We start from the raw sequence: 17,254 nt of genomic DNA, 5'->3' as shown, positions 1-17,254 counted from the left end.
AAAACACAAAAAAAAAAAAAAAATATATATATATATATATATATATGATAATAACACAAAAAGTAAAAACTAGAAACCAAAAATCAAATGGTTATTAAACAAGCGTTTCACTATTAGCATTTTGTTTCCATAAATTCTTTTTCGTTTCTTCCCCTCTCCTGCAGAGACAGCAGCTCCCATTGTCTTAAGGGAATTTTAATGAAATATTTTCGGTATTGTTTATTTTAACGAAAAATGATATTTTTACTCTAAAAAGTCACTTATGATACTATTCACTTACAATATTTTTTTGTTATTTTGATTAAACTCAAAGTTTTCAAATCATTTTCATTAGTTTTCATTTGTATTATTAATGGAGTACTATCAAATTCAAAGCTGAGATTTGTAATGCGGTAGCAATGGACCAGTCACCTATCCAGGTGCCTGTATAAGAGATTGGTGTGGCCGCCTAAAGTTTATAGGATTAGGATTGCAATGGTTAAGCTGGTTACAACAACCAAACCAAACCAAACCAAACACCAAAAAATTAGGCCAATAAGCCAGTACTCTTATGTTTTAAGCTTATCAACTTGTTACTTGAGGGACAATTTATGTTATTATATACGTAAAGAGATACTTAGAAGAAAAAAAAAAAGTCTCTTTACTTATATATTAACATATAGCTTACGGCCTTATGTTCCATGCACATTAGAAAATTTGTCGATACTTGAAGAGATGACTAACTTTTGGCTTTGTGGGTGAACCAATTGTTAACACAGGGTCCTTCCCAATCCTGACAAGCCCAAAGAAACATGAAGTAGGATTTTTTTTCCTCTCTTTGCCTCCCATCATATTTGAACGGTCACGGTTAAACCATGTTAATATCTTATATTAATTTTTTATAACAAAAGAAAGATAAAATAAGAGAATGTGAAAGAAGTAGATGGAAAATTATAGTCCAAGAAACATCAGTCCAAAGGGATGTAGGCCTAGAGGAGCACAGGTCAATAGGAAGACCAAGGAACAAGGGGGCATCCGACAAATGTTGGGCACAAAGCACCAAGAGCAGGGGATGGTAGGCATATGCAAGTGTCGACCATGAGCCATGTGGCGGTTAAGCAAAGGGACAAGGACCTATAAAAGAACGTAATGATTGACAGGTAGGGTGTTCGAATGCGAACTCACCAATATAGAGTCGAGCTTGGCGCTCGACCATGTCATTCCAAGAAAAAGAGAAAATTTTTATTATGACCGGAATACAAATAGTATATTATGTGTTTTTATGTAAATGGTAGAATTTTTTTTAAAAATTATTAACTTTTTAATACATATATCCTATTATTTGTATCATGATACGTAGTGTACCATCTCATTTTCCAATCATACTTAAATATCTTTTCAAAAAAGGACCCAAGCCAAGTGGATCCGCATAAAAGACACCTCGTCACCACGTGTTGTCTAAAAAGAGGAGATATGTGCATTCCGCGCCTTAAATGCCAAGAAAGTGATAGGTCTAAGAAAATGATAGATTATCTATCCTTTTAATCTCTTTACTCTTCTATCCCGGTCTACTTGAACGGTCACGGTTAAGTCATATCAACATCTTATATTAATTTTTTTTATAGAGATAAGGCAAAAAACAACGTGTGAGAGGAAAGAATGAAAGGGAATGAGAATAAGAGGGTAGAGAATCCTCCTCCCAATATAAAGATGCCAAGTACCCCTTGAATGGGGTCAAACAATTGGAGAAATAGAGATATAGTTTTAGCTAGGCGTTATTTGCAACTTAGTTCATCATTAATTGAAAGAAACTCAGTGAACGTAACCAAATTTTAAAAGGTGAACCACTTAATTTTTGTCTCCATTTTTCATTAGTTGCAAAGTTGCAAGGCCCAAGTCTATCAACAGTCATCACTTGATCCATTCAACTTTTGTTAGCCTAATCGGTTTTGAGTGCTAACACCAATCAGCCAACATGCATGCTTTAGATCATGGTTATGGAAAAGCTGCAAAGAAAAGTAGAAGGGAAAAACACATATCTTGCCATTTAGGTTAATCCAACAGACTCAGTAAGACTCGTTTTAGGGATGTTAATCTTGAAAACACTTTGGTTTCTAAGCGTTTCTATTAAAAGTGTACTTATGGTAAGCCTGTAGACATTTTTATCAAAATTCCAAATGTCTAGCAAGTTCATCTCCAAAATGCACTTATGACTTATATTTTTCAGGACCAACAGGTGTATGAATATTGGATTCATATCTTGCTATTGTGGTGAAAGCTCAATTTTTTATTTTTTTTTAATAATTGGAACAAATTAATTTACTTCCCAATTAATGAAAAAAATAATATATATTACAAAAAGGTAAATTTTTGGTATGATATGAATACAATTAATGCAATACTGCAGTTTATATATTTATTTTATTTCACTTTTTCTACAACTTTTAATTTGGAATAAATTTATGGATTTGGGAAAGTGGCATGGGTGTAAATAAATTGTATTAGGAGGTCAACAGTGTTTCGATATGGTTGTAGATTTTAAATTTGGGCTTTTATTGGACGTTTATATGTAGATGAGTTTTTATCTAGGAATCATGAATTGTAAGGATCAAAATCTAAAGCACCCGAAAGATTATGTTTGAAAGATATTAAAGGTTGTATCATAAAAGATTAATATTGTTTACAATGAAAATGTTAGGAAGATTTTTACATACAATAGATTTGAGTGATACAATCCACATAAAAAATTTGTTTATATCAACAAAAAAAGATTAGATCGACACATTTGATTTACGTAGTTTTTGTAGCTTTCGTTCGATAGTAGTACTTATATAAAAAAGTTAGCGAAACGTTGGGTTATTTACACGCAAAAATTGTTAGGGAATATTGTTTCGTTTATATTGATAAAAGATGACAAAAGTTGTTCATTAGAACACCAAAAGTTTTCCTGTAGTCTTGCATAAGCTCCGTGATCATCGTCATATCCAATCCCCTCATATCATCAGAAATGATTCGCTTATGTTGCACACTTTCCTCTATTCAAGCTTACACTGACACACCCGACCGAAATTAAGACGTGTTGGCCGTCATGTGAGGGTGACGTAGCCATGTGCATAGTGCGGAAACATAAATAATGATAAAAATGCGAATAAATAAAAACCGAACTACTAGCAGTACTAGTTAAGAACAAGTGTAAGATTAAGTGTGAAAAACACAATCAGAGCATAAGTAGCCTAAGTGTAGTTCAGCAAGACGAATATTAATTATACAACACCCAAAGGTGATCCTACATTTGTGTTGTTCTGTCAGAACCACCTTCGTGAGCCACTAAAGCACTTCAAACTAGAACCTGGAGGGGCAAAAAACAGAAAGCGTGAGTGGGCAAAAAGAAAACTTTTCAAAATCATTTCATTTCTCAAAAGTTCTAACCCTTCTCCGTAAAACCTGTATAATTTCTCAGAAAATAGAATATATACATATATCGAAACCATACTCGAAATAGAAAAATCCACAAATATGTCATGTCAAATATCTCAGCATAAAATATAAGTAAACCAGGTGATATCAATCAATGCAAAAGATATGTCAGCCGGAGTCACCGAACGTGATCTGTAAGGCTGAATCTAGAGCTCAATCCACATCTTAACAACTATACCTGCACACGAGTCGGAACCACCTAAAGTGGTTTGTACGACAGGACTGAGTGTAAATAAATACGCTCAAGTGCTACGATCACGTAAAGACTGTGCGAATAATCGCGAGTCACCTACGAGTCGGAACCACCTATAATGGTCTGTACGACAGGACTGTGCATCTAACTTGGATCCAAGATGAGCATATGATGCGGGAGGTAAACATCACGTGAAGGACTATGCCCTAACTCTGGGCGGGAGCACTAACACCGGGGTGCATGTTTATGAGCTCTCAACATATCTCAACATAAACATCAATTCACATAAACAACCTACAACTCACCTGGTACTTACCTGAGCGTCCACCGCATCAAATCACAATATGCACATATCATACCAATTCATAGTCTAAGTATAAATCACTAGGCATGGCATTTCAAACATAATTTCATTTAAATCAATTTTCTGGGAAAAATCTTAAGTATATAGGTATATACGGAAAACCAAAAGCCCACTCACTGGTATGTGGAAGGGTTGTAGCCCCCGAGCCTCGAGTGACTGCGCTCGTCCTCAGGATAGGTCTCACCTATATGCGAAACAACTATAAAAACATTAATTTAAAACACATAACCAAAACTAGGTAATAACTTCTCATGCAATGCTCAAATGGGGTGTTTGAATATACCAACGTGATCTACTTAACCTCACGAACATCCCCATATTTTTAAAATAATTTTCCGACCACCCACGTGCTGCAACGCGCCGGCCAAGGCACGGCTAGACACGCCGACCACGTGCATGCACGTGCCTGGCACACGGACTGAAACCCTAACGGCGTTAGGGAATATTCCGTCCAAAAATAGAATATACCGGTATATATACCTGACGCCGTTAGTATATTCCGTCAAAGTTGACAGAATATTCTTCGTTTTCTCCGATGAGCCTCGCCGGTCACCGCCGTCAGTACCGTTGTTTACAACTCGAATTTTCATCGATTTTTGGAAAAACTTCAAAACTTCATATCTTCTTCATTTCTCAACCAAATTCCATGAAATTTGTACCAAAATGAAGCTTATGACGAGTAAAACAAAACCTTACCACTTCCAAGCCCTAAAATTCACAGGATCTCGCCGGAGAAGCCTCGATAATCCGGTCAAAACTTGAAACTCACTAAACTCGACTTCTTGACATCCAAAACACCTCGTTTTTCTTCACCGAGTTCCGTTAAAGTGTTCTAAAGCTTCCTAGCAGCTTAGAATCTCCCAAAAACTTCATATTTACGTGTGCATGAACAGTACCTCAAATCGGAGATCCTTGGTTCTTGGGTTTCCAAAGGTTTCACGTCCTAAAAATGGTATATATGTACTCAGGAGCTTGCAAGGAACATGAAATCCACCTTCAAGGTCTCGATCCATGCAGAAAATGGTTGATTCGAAGGTTATCTGTGTGACTTGTACGGAATTTGCAGAAAAATCCGAGAGAGAGTCAATGGGGAAAGGGATTGGTGTGTGTGAGTGTGTGGTCCAGATGGCAGCCAACCAACAAAAACAAATCACCCAAGACACCAACTAATGTCCAAGAGTAAAATCATCATTCCACGTTATCGAGGATAAATTTCAGGATGGGCTATCACATACACCGTCGTTCTCCTGGTTTTTTTTTTTTTATCTATGGAAACGAAACATAAACTTCAAATCGAAGTAATTAAGCGATACATCCAAAATTGTTTTTCCAAAAATATAAATGTTATATTCACAGAAGCTTAATTATTACCTTTCCTAGATCCTTCTTCCTTGCATCACTTAGTTGTAGGAGCAGCGGAATTGGCCATCTCACCAAAATTAAAACAAGAGCTTGGGATTTAAGAGGGTTTTGGGGATAAAGAAAATGGGAGGAAATTTAGGGTTGTGAGAAAACCAGTGTGAGAAAAAATTAAAGTGAAATTGTGCTTTTAAAAAACTTGTGAGACCTTGCTCGACAAAAAATTGGTCACGCAACATAGTCTCAAAAACCTTGCTTGACAAATCCTTTGTCGCGTAAAGTACGTAGTAAATATGATGATTTCAATGCGAACCAACCATTTCGGAGTCTCTTTACGCGACAAAATATTCATCACGTAATGTTTACTTGAAGGCTTTTCCGAATTTTTGGGTGACGAAACATTAAATATTTATTTTCTTTCGTATCGAAAACAGATTCTTAAAGTACTATTATTGACAAGTCATCAAACTTTGGAGTTAACTAGCTTCTTCAAGTAGCACAAATTTTGTAAATATGTGAGAATCTGTCAATAATAGTACTTTGAGAATCTGTTTTCGAGACGAAAGAAAATAAATACTTAAAGTCCATATTGAATCACTATTCCTAATAGAAATTAAATAATTATCTAATGCTATTGTCCACAAATACATAATTATAAAACTAATTTATTCATCCATCACATCAAAAAAAAGAAAAAGAAAAAAAACGAAACTACTCTGCTGATGGTGCTTCTCCATATAGGGCTACATCATACTTCTATTGCCGGTAACACCTCTTGAATGTATCATTCATGGGTAATGCTAAGGAGACTAAAATTTTAAACCAAGTTTGCAACCAAATTATGTGTCACTAATAGGAAATAAGCACGTGTTAACTAACACTTAAGTAATAATCCAATCACCAACAACCACATCATTTGGTTTAAAAAAATTGGTCTCTATAGCATTATCCATCATCCACAAAACTCATCAGGTTCGACTCGGTTTCATCAATAATATACACTCCTTTTTTTTTTCAAAATTAAACATTATAATATATCATATAACAAAAATAATTACTAATATATTAACTCCCACTTACTGCTAAGTCATCTAATAGAGACTTCTTTAGAACCTCATGCACCTTCTTCCAAGATGCCTACTCGGCCGTAGGACATTTGTTCCGCAGTACACTACCCAATCTCATGCGCAAGTTTGGCATGCGCCTCCCTTTCATATCCCCTGAAATCATTCATGTTGATTCACTTGCACCCACTATTATTTCCTCTTCTAACACGTGTATGCGTAATCTTTGCCTTCTTTTTCCTAGATCCTTCTCCCTCACACCCTTTACTCGGACAACTAGCATAATCAGCCATTGTATAAACTGAGATATGTGGGGTTTGGGGCAAAAGAAAACAAGGGGAAATAGAGGATTTTGGGGAAAACGATGTGAATAAAAGGGAGAAAGAACCTGTCAATTTTTGTCGCACAAAGGCCACATTAATTACATTGACTGAAACTCTCAATTTGCCTTTTTCAAAGCACATTGTGTGACGAATGGTTCATTGCGCAAGTTGTTGGCACCAAAAACTCATCTTACCCCCCTTTTCCCTTCCCCTTTGCACGACAAATGGTTTTGTTCGTCGAGCAAAAAAAACCTTGCACGATAAAATCTTTCATTGCGTAAAGTTTTCACCATTTGCATAACAAATTCCTAGTTTTATCACGCAAACGGCCTTTAAGTGATGAAATTATCGTTGTTGTGCAAGCCGTTTTTGCTACTAGTGAAATATTAGCCAAAAGTATATACAAATACAATCCAACCAAACAACGTGAAGATTCAAAGGGAATGGCAATTTAATTTCTTAAAGCATGTGTCCCCGAAATAATGTGTAGGAGCTAACAGTCTTATCAAGCAAAGCAATACACACACGTAAAAGAAAGAACATAAAAAGAAATTTTGTGAAAACCAAAGAGTGATGTTTTGGTTCATCTGGCTTGAGTTTGAGTTTGGGACTATGCCCATATAAGGTATAATTGAGAGGTTGGAGATGGCGAGCGAATTTTCAATGGACATTATCGTCTACTCTTTATTAGAATATGTAGAAAGATATACTGAATTACTTGTATTCTAGAACGCATAAAAGTTTCACGGAGATGGAAGCGTGGTATAAACAAATAAAAATCTTGGGCCCCTCTATTCATTGCTAATTGATTTTGGATGAAATGCTTATATTTTCACGTGCTAAGGATCACTTGCTCTCACTACGGGCAATAAGAATTGGCAATGTTTTAGGCACAAAAAGACACCATACGTGAGGAAACATTGTCAGAGTGTATCATATGTTGGAGATGGTGCCCCAATGTAAAGAGCCATAAAAATGAACGTCTTATGTGGCGGAATAGTTTTACTTTTGTTTTGTATGAAGCATAGGTTGCATGTTACCAATCAATCATGTTATAACACGTGTATTTATTGGCTGTTTAGTTAAAATAGTGTTTGAGATTAGCACAACACCTCATTTTGATCATTGAGATTTAACATTGATAGAAGTGGTCCCTGAAACTGTCAACCGTCAATAATTTTGGTCATTCTGTGAAAAATCTCTGTTAAATTGAAGAACCAGTAGTTTAAGTGGAGGAGATTTGAAAAAAATATCTTCAGTTTAATGGAGATTTTCATGAAAAGACCAAAATAATTGACGGTGAACAATCTCTGAGACCATCTCATTTCACGAATCATTTTGGCTAAAGGCCTTGTTTACCAATCAACTTATTCATTTCCTCATGTTATAACACTTACAGTAATAAAACAGGATCTCCTAATAACAGAAGACAATGATGATTTTATACAAAGAAAACCTTTTTTCTTTTTCCTTTGATATTTTGTGCTTGGAAGTTTAATCGTGCTAATTACAAAAGAAATAAATGGTCCATTCTAATCATTCAAGCATCATGGTGCTCACCATAACTGCAAAGGAAAGTCTCAATCATTTTTTTACATTGAATTTGTACAAGGAGAGAATCAGAGAAGAAATCATTGTACGTAAACTTCTATCACTCACCATCTCATCCAATGAATTTTGCTTTATTACTGCAATCTCTGATCACTACTTCCGATAATGAAGCAAGTTATTTCCTTTTGCTTTAGTAATGTCCATCTTTCTAGGATGAGCATATTTTTTACTTTATTGCCCAATTACTTATGTTTTGACATCATCTATGTAATAAGGTTCATCCTACTACTGCACACACTTTATAATTTCATTGTTTTTCAGGTGTCCGCCACCACGTCGCAATTCAGATGTCCAAGTAGAAATTATGGGCCGCAGTGTGTCAAATGCAATGTAAAATGTATGGATGTGATTTAAAGAAACAATTCATATATCTTTAAAACAATTGAGTGGTCCGAAAAAGTAACAGTTAAATCTTCCATATAGAGATCTAATGAATATTTGAAACAATCAAATTTTGCATAAAGCTCATACTACTCAAGGATACGTACTATTGTAGGCGGACCTATCTTCATTTTCTTCATCCCGGTACACTTAAAACCACGAGGTAGCCACACCTATTAATATTAGGGGCTTCACTAGAATTCTACATTTTTCATGAGCATGTAGATATACGGTATATCATATACCAACTGTATACCAATCACGTGAACCATTGCATTTGAAGGTTGAATAATTCAGGTGGGTAGTGCGCAACTTACTTGACAATATAAGATGATTGAGGTTCTTTGGCATACAAAAACAATTGAGTATGACAAAAACAACATATCATGCATACACGAGGATACCTTTTTATTCTAAATTACTTGCAAACGCAAGCAAAGATTAGCCAAAACTATTTACAATCCAACCAAACTACGTTAAGAATCAAAGGGAATGGCAATTTGATTTCTTAAATCATATATGTCCCCGAAAGAATGTGTGGGAGCTAACAGTCTTATCAAGCTAAGCAATACACACACGTAAAAATAAAGAACAGAAAAAGAAATTGCGTCAAAACCAGAGAGTGATGTTTTGTGTTCATCCGGCTTGAGTTTGAGTTTGGGACTATGTCCGTATGAGGTATATATTGAGAGGTTGGAGATGGAGAGTGAGAGAGGTTGGAGATGGAGAGTGAAGTTTCAGTGGACATTGTCATCTACTCTTTATGATAATGCGAGGAATAATACGTCAAACAACTTGTGTTATTACACACATAAAATTTTGAAGTGCCAAAAATCACTTGCTCTCACTACAACAATAAGAACTGGCCATGTTTTAGGCACAGAAAGACACCATACGTGAGGAAACATGACGAGCGTATCGTACGTTGGAGATGGAAGCCTAATGCAAGCCTAATATAAAGTGCTACAAAAATCCCGTCTTATGTGGCGAAATAATTTTGCTTTTGTTTTGTATTCAATATAAGTTGCATGTTACCAACCACTCATGCTATAACATGTGTATTGATTGGTTTTTAGCTAAAATGATCCGTGATATTGGCATAACTCCTCATTTTGGTCCCTGAGATTTAAAATCGATAAAAGTGGTCCCTAAAATTGTCTACCGCAAATCATTTTGGTCATTCTGTGAAAAATCTCTGTTAAATTGATAGTATTTTTATCAAATCAACCCCTTCACTTAAACTAGTGGTTTCTTCAATTTAAAGAAGGATTTTTATATAAGGACAAAAAAAATTGATCGTGGACAATCTTAAAGACCACTTCTATTAATTTTAAATCTTATATAGTGTCCAAAGTAAGGAGTAATCTCAAAGACCATTTTGATTAAAAAAACCTTATTTATTTGCATATATATTAGGGTTTAGAATTTAGTAATAGACAATTTCTCCAAATAATAATACAGACAATTTATTCGCGTTTACTAATCAACTTATTCATTTACTCATATTATAAGGGTTCTCTTAATAACATACAACAATGATGATTTTATACAAAGAAAACCTTTTTCCTTTTTCCTTTGATATTGTTGTGTTTGAAGGTTTAATCGTGTTAGTTACAAAAGAAATAAATTCAAAGGAAGGTGTCAATCCTTTTTTACATTAAATTTATATAAAGAAAGAACTAGAAAATAAATCATCGTATGTAAACTTTTATCATTCACCATCTCATCTAATGAATTTTGGACTATGATACACACGCATCATTTTTTTTCTTCTTACATCTCTCTTTATTTATAATCATCATATTGAACAAATCACGGCTTCAATTACGGCCAAATTAACAGAGAAGTGCATGAAAAGAAAAATAAATGCATGTTTATCATTTACCTTAAAGTTTTCTTGAAACACCACCTTCATAAATTAGGAGACAATTACTCCCCCATCACACAGAAGTTGAATTGAACCGCAGAGATTCAAGAGAGCTTTTGTTGTGCTGAAGCTTCCCCCCTCAGGCCCCTCTTGGATGACATCAAGTTTCTTCTCAGGCCGATTCCTATTCCCTTATCATTCATGCTCAACGTTCTACATAGCTCATAAATTGGTTAACTTAGCCCTTTATTACGATGTTGAATTCTTTCTCGTTTCTTAACTTCTAGATATTATCCATGATGTTTTACTTGAAGATTGTAATGTTATAATATTTAACAAAATATCTACCATTAAACATTACAGTGCTTGATTCCCTCTTAAAATGTTCCGTAATTAACTTGCTTTCCTCTTGACATTTTCTCATTTTCTTCCTATTCCTCCTTCAACTCCTTAATTAATAAAGTACAACCTACCCCAATAATTATTTTAGCCAAGCGTTAGGTGCATCATGCATTATCAATTATTATAATATTATATCTCAACTAACCTATTACCTACTAATCAGTCAGTTACCCCCAATTATAACTAACTAAGAAAAAAATTGTGTTTACATCACATATTTTTCAGCATGACAGCTACTACATAAATGTTATCAATATTCTTGTTTTAATAAATATCTGTCTATGAAATATCACCTACAGAATCGTCTAGAAATGTGTTTTTTCAAATGACCGAAAGTGTTTTTAGAGAAAATATTTATAGGTTCTAAAAATACTTAAAATGTTTTTTGCAAGAAGCACATAACTGATGTTTCTTGTGGGAAGCACTTCAAGTGCTTTTCTAAGATACACTTTCATTCTTACTAAAAATTAGTTTAAAAAACAATTTCACAAAAAACACTCCATCCATTTTAAAAGTAGTTCTGAATTATCCATATATCATTATCGTCAGTATTGTAATTTGTAAATGAATAACATTATGTGGCAAGAGTTTATTTTAGCTCATCACCTCAAATAGTAATAGTGCTCACCACCTACTTAGAAATTTAAGCTCGTCAAATCATGATAAATAAAGCAATGAATATCGTTATAATTTAAAAATAATGAGCAAAAATATTCACATGATACTAAGTTATTGATATCGCGCAATAATATCTTCCTGCAAGCGCAGAGTTCAAAACTTGGTTTTCCTCCAATTTTATACCCCACTTCTTTTATCTTTAGTATCTCAACATAGTATGGTCAAATATTGTACGGTTGACCAATGACGTTGATCCGATTCGTACTTTGATTTTTTTGGCAAACGGAAACCACCACATTTTTGTAACGTCGAAACGCAAAAACGACGAAAGCACGCAATTATATCACATCGTATAGCGTTATTAGCCAGGCCAAACGACAGTTAGCGCGAGGGAGAAAGCATGAACGACGCGCGCCCAATGCCCGTGAGGGCAACGTCAGTCCTTACTTGTGTGACTGTTACTCGGACGGAAAGGGCGGCTTTCACTTTTCAGTGATTGATCTGCTCGGGCACGCGCTTTTAGTTGGTATTTGTAGTCGCCGTCTGCCGTTGGATAAATTAAAATGAATTAAGAAAATAAGGGAAAGGTTACTGAACACGTGAGTTACACGTGACAGGTGACGCAGAAACGAAGATCTTGCCGGAAATAAATAAATAAATTGTAGAAATTTAGGTGTGTATGGCGCTCATACCAAAGATATAGGAATCTTTAACTCATCCCAACCCCACCAATATTTCACTTAATCATTATATAATTCCTCCATAAACTAAAAAAATTATTTCAATAACTAATCTTAGTTTCATTTTCCTTTCTAAATTCATAAAATTGAAGCTATTATCATCGTGTGCATATATGGGTTTAGACGAGTTAGCTAGAGTAGTGTTAATTAATATGCTTCATTGTTTGCACTTAAGTTCAAATCTATCTCCCCATGATATAGCTAAATTCATTGTAATTATCTTATTGCTCGTTCAACTAAAAAACAAATGCAATCAATTCTTTTTTATAACACATATTGGAGCAGCTGAATCATTATTCATAATTGTCTTAAGAATGCAAATAACATTTTCGTCTCAAAGTTTAGAAATTGATTCATAGAATTGTTTAAGATGGTAATTGTCATCAACAAATTTGAAAACAGTCATTTTGCCCTTCTCACTCCCTTATATTTTACATTAGTGGCATGAAAGTTATTTAAAGTGCTAATAACATATTTATTTTAAAATATTTTTAATAATTTTCTTTCAGGATTAGGTCCATTATCTTAATCGTTTATTTTTGCTAAACATAGTTGAGAAAAATCTAAAAGAATGGGATAAAGTGGCTTCTCATCACCCACTCTTTGCCCACATATTTAGGAAGCAAAAATACCACTTCTCCAAAATTAGTAGTTGAAAAATAGAACAACAGGAGCTGATTTTTCTCGTCCTCGTTCCTAAATTAGCTACAAAATTTCCCTTTGCAAACAACTTTTAGATATTTCTAATTTTTGAATTAGATTTTTAAATTTAAAGACTAATTACAATTTTCATTGTTATTCAAAGAGTTCAATGAGAATTTTATGCAAGTGAAAATTCGAATTTTTTCACTTGCAAAATCCATTAGCTCTTCAATTTCTTCCTCATGGGTCCCAAGGCAAGAGGCCCACTCAAAAGAACAACAATCATCATAAACTGCAATCGGATGATCAGAAACGCATCATTCTCAGCACGTAGACAATAATACCATATGAGCGAATCACACCAGAACCAAACCCATTGAAAATTACGCGCGCTGGGTTTTGCGGAGGAGGGCCTTTTTGGTGAAGCTTGTTTGTTTTCTTGTTGGGGAACCGAGGAGGCCAGAAACGCCGTCGTTCTCGTAGTCGCTGTCGTCGCCGTATATTCTCTCCAGCTTCAAATACAAAGACTCTATTTCCTCTTCTTTCTGCTCTGCAACAATGTCACCGGCGATGAAGAAGAAGAAGAGAGACGCAAACAACGGTCACCGCTGCGTCTATATTAACGACGTTATCACCGCTGCCGCCATAGGCGGCGTCGTTTTCAGAACCTCTATTCTTCGGCGATACCTCCGCCGTCTCCGCCACCACGTGTTCCCGCTAATCTGCGCCGTATCCGGTTGCCTGCTTATCTTCCTCGCTGCCTTCTCTCTCCTCGCTCCGTCTCCGGTTCTGCATTTTCACAATCACCTCTCGCTCTTGCGTCACCTCTCCTCGGTACTCAAGCACACACCGAATCACCTCTCAGCTCCGATTTTCTCCGTTTGCTAGGACTTTTATTTCATCTGAAAAATTCTTGTGCCTTTTGCGTTCAGGTTGACAATGGCGGCGATGAGGTCCGGGATAATTCGGATGAGACGGCGACGTTTCGTGTGCCGGTACGCTATTTAACTTAATGGAGTTCCGATACAAGTTGTTGATTTTTTGCAGAATTCAAATTTAATTAATATTTTTCGGTTCTAATTGAATTTTTGATCTGTTTTCAGGAGAGCGGAGGAAGTTCAGGTCGAGATTTATGGAGTACAAGGAATTCGGAGCTTTTCTTCGGTTGCAGCAATGCCGCCGATAACTTTGCAAGTAAAATATATTAGATATTTACTAACCTCATTTCTGCCTTTTTTTTTCGCTCTCTATTTTTTTGTTAGATTGGGTTGATGAGATATTCAAATTGAAATTCAATATTAATTTGATGTTTATGGTTAATCTGGATGATTGAAGTCTTATTGTGTTCATTTCATGGCGTTGTAATCAGATCGATTCCATGCCATGTGATGAATTTATAGGAGAATCTGAAATTTTATTATTATTGGTGATTTGGTTAATCTATCTTTACCAAATCAATACTTTCAACTGTTGCAGCTGCTGATGCGAAAACTCATTCGAATCGCTACTTGTTGATTGCTACAAGTGGAGGTTTGAACCAACAAAGAACAGGGGTGAGCTTTTTAACTGTGATTGTTATTTCTCTTGGGAATTCGAAACGTTTTTATGCCATGATTGTGAAGGCTAGTTTGTAATCATGCATGTTTTTGCTGCTGATTCGGCTTCTGATGATTCCTTTACTGGTTCCGTTGCAGATAACAGATGCTGTCGTTGCAGCTTATATCTTGAACGCTACTCTTGTTGTTCCCAAGCTGGACCAGAAATCGTATTGGAAGGATTCCAGGTCAGTTTCAGCATATTGCAGTTGAAGAACTACTGTCCATGTAAGGGATATGGTCAGCATATTATAATGTGATTTGGGGGTATTTGTTGCAGTAACTTTGATGAAATCTTTGACGTAGACTGGTTTATATCATCTCTCTCAAAAGATGTTAAAATCATAAAACAGCTTCCAACAAAGGGAGGGAAACCAATGAGCCCATATACCATGCGAGTTCCGCGGAAGTGTAATGCAAAATGTTATCAGAATCGCCTGGTGCCCGTTCTTAATAAAAAGCATGTGAGTGTCTTGCCGAAGAATGCAGCACATTTTCTTTAAAGAATTATCATATGCTTTCGGGACCAATGTAAAAAAAAATTTGTTGGTGCTTGAATGAGCGCCTTTTCAGGTTGCATAGAACTGACAGTTGTAGGTTATGCTTTCTAATGTGCAGGCTGTTCAGCTCACAAAATTTGATTACAGACTTTCAAATAAGTTGGATTCAAATTTACAAAAACTGAGATGTAGAGCCAATTATCAAGCCTTGAAATTTACCGACACGATTAGAAAAATGGGTAAAAAGTTGGTTGAGAGAATGAGCATGAAAAACAAGCATTTCATTGCCCTGCATTTGAGGTAAACTGCAATTTATTTTTAACTGCGAGAGTAATTTTTCCCTAGCACGCATACTAGTATACCATGAGTAAGCTGTGCCTTCGACAGAATTGATCGTGCAAATGTTAATTGTTTTTTTTTTCTATTTTACTGCAATGGCTACATCGAGTACCAATGTTTGTTTCTTCCTGAAAAATGGTCGAACTTTCTGTTTTCTCATAATAATATGCTTGTGTACTGTACAAAAACCTCTGTTTAAGTTATTTTGATGGTTTTTAGTGTTTTCCGAAAAATTGTTGGAGTATGTAGAAAAATGTTTTAGATATTGGTTGGTCATGTTATAGGTTTGAGCCGGATATGCTGGCGTTTTCTGGATGCGATTATGGTGGGGGAGAAAAAGAAAGGAAAGAGCTTGGCAAACTTCGGAAAAGGTGGAAAACTTTACATGTAAGGCTTCCACTAATGAGCAATGACTTGAATAATGCCGTTCAATTATTACCTGTATCATATAATTTGCCTCTGGATCATAATTTTTTTTTGTTAATTTTTTTTTATGGGGTGGTATTATGTGCAGGCAAACAACCCTGACAAGGTACGAAGACATGGCAGATGCCCGCTAACTCCAGAGGAAGTTGGTCTCATGCTTAGAGCGTTGGGTTTCGGAAGTGATGTTCACTTGTATGTGGCATCCGGTGATGTATATGGAGGTGAAGAGACATTGGCACCCCTAAAAACACTTTTCCCAAACTTCCACACAAAAGAGACTCTGTTAAGCAAGGAGGAGTTGGCCCCGTTTTCATCCTTCTCTTCTCGAATGGCTGCACTGGACTTTATTGTTTGCGATGAAAGTGATGTTTTCGTCACAAACAACAATGGCAACATGGCTAAAATGTTAGCTGGTCGAAGGTACTAAAACTCGAGTTAACAATACATTTATTTTTCTCTGGTAAAAGATTCTGATTTGATTCATGTTTTAGCTGTAACAAGTTTGTCTACTCATGCAGGAGATACTTTGGTCACAAACCAACAATCCGTCCCAATGCTAAGAAACTGTCTCAGTTGTTCATAAATCGTAATAACATGACATGGGAAGAATTTGCATCGAGGATTCGAACAGATCAAATTGGATTCTTGGGAGAGCCAAATGAGGTAAAGCCGGGAAGGGGTGTGTTCCACGAAAACCCCGCTGCCTGTATTTGTAGCACATCTGACACAAAGGCTAAGGAGGATTATATGAACAAGGACAGTGGTTATGCGACAGATGAGCAAGTAACCGAGGACGAGCAAGATTGGTCTGAGATGGATTATGCTGAAATCACAAATCAGTCTATAGGGAAAGTGCTGCCTAGTGGAAGCGTTTCAGGTCCAAGTGTTGTACTTAAATCCGACCAACCAGAATTCGAAGAGTTCTTTTCAGACTGAAGGTTGAAGACGGGATTTCCAATCTTGGCAAGTTAGCAGTTTTATCTAAACAAACTCTTCACCAAATTCTTTGGGTCTTTCTGTCACCAGTTTTGATAGGTTACTTACTTACATGGACGAGAGTGATTTGTACAATTGAAGTGGCCGTGACAGAAAAGCACATTGTATATACAGGCTTCAGCAGTTCATCAGCTTCGGCTTGAAATAACAGTAAGTGGTGGCAGACAATACTGGTCTATTCAGATTTTGAACCTTGTACAGCATTCGTGCTAAGGTCATTATTTTCTTTTCTTTGATGATTCCTTCCGTAAGGCAGGAACGTATATATGGCGGAGATATGAGGGTTTAGGGTTTAGGGTGTGGTTATTGTAAGGGCTTGGAATTTAGGCTTTACTGTTAAATTTTCTTGAATTTCTTTGTCCTTTTTATTCCGATGCG

General features: G+C 35.8%; 1 protein-coding gene across 1 annotated transcript in view; it reads left to right on the top strand.

Annotated features, from left to right (window-relative positions):
* The first annotated feature begins 13,268 nt into the window (after positions 1-13,268).
* LOC103937267 (protein ROOT HAIR SPECIFIC 17) overlaps positions 13,269-17,254 on the top strand; it is a 4,069-nt gene continuing 83 nt past the window's right edge. Inside the window, exons 1-10 of the mRNA XM_009347196.3 lie at positions 13,269-13,854; positions 13,953-14,015; positions 14,124-14,214; positions 14,497-14,573; positions 14,715-14,803; positions 14,896-15,079; positions 15,234-15,415; positions 15,739-15,841; positions 15,969-16,300; positions 16,399-17,254. The exon at positions 16,399-17,254 is cut by the window's right edge and continues 83 nt beyond it. Of these exons, the coding sequence (XP_009345471.3) occupies positions 13,579-13,854; positions 13,953-14,015; positions 14,124-14,214; positions 14,497-14,573; positions 14,715-14,803; positions 14,896-15,079; positions 15,234-15,415; positions 15,739-15,841; positions 15,969-16,300; positions 16,399-16,816 (1,815 nt within the window). The 5' untranslated portion in view covers positions 13,269-13,578 and the 3' untranslated portion in view covers positions 16,817-17,254. The remainder of the gene's footprint in view (positions 13,855-13,952; positions 14,016-14,123; positions 14,215-14,496; positions 14,574-14,714; positions 14,804-14,895; positions 15,080-15,233; positions 15,416-15,738; positions 15,842-15,968; positions 16,301-16,398) is intronic.

The sequence above is a fragment of a genome, unplaced genomic scaffold (assembly GCF_019419815.1).
Source record: "Pyrus x bretschneideri cultivar Hongxiangsu unplaced genomic scaffold, Pyrus_bretschneideri_v1 Contig10, whole genome shotgun sequence".
NCBI lineage: Eukaryota > Viridiplantae > Streptophyta > Magnoliopsida > Rosales > Rosaceae > Pyrus > Pyrus x bretschneideri.
Note: the sequence above shows the minus strand (reverse complement) of the source record. Positions and strands in the feature narration are given on the sequence as shown.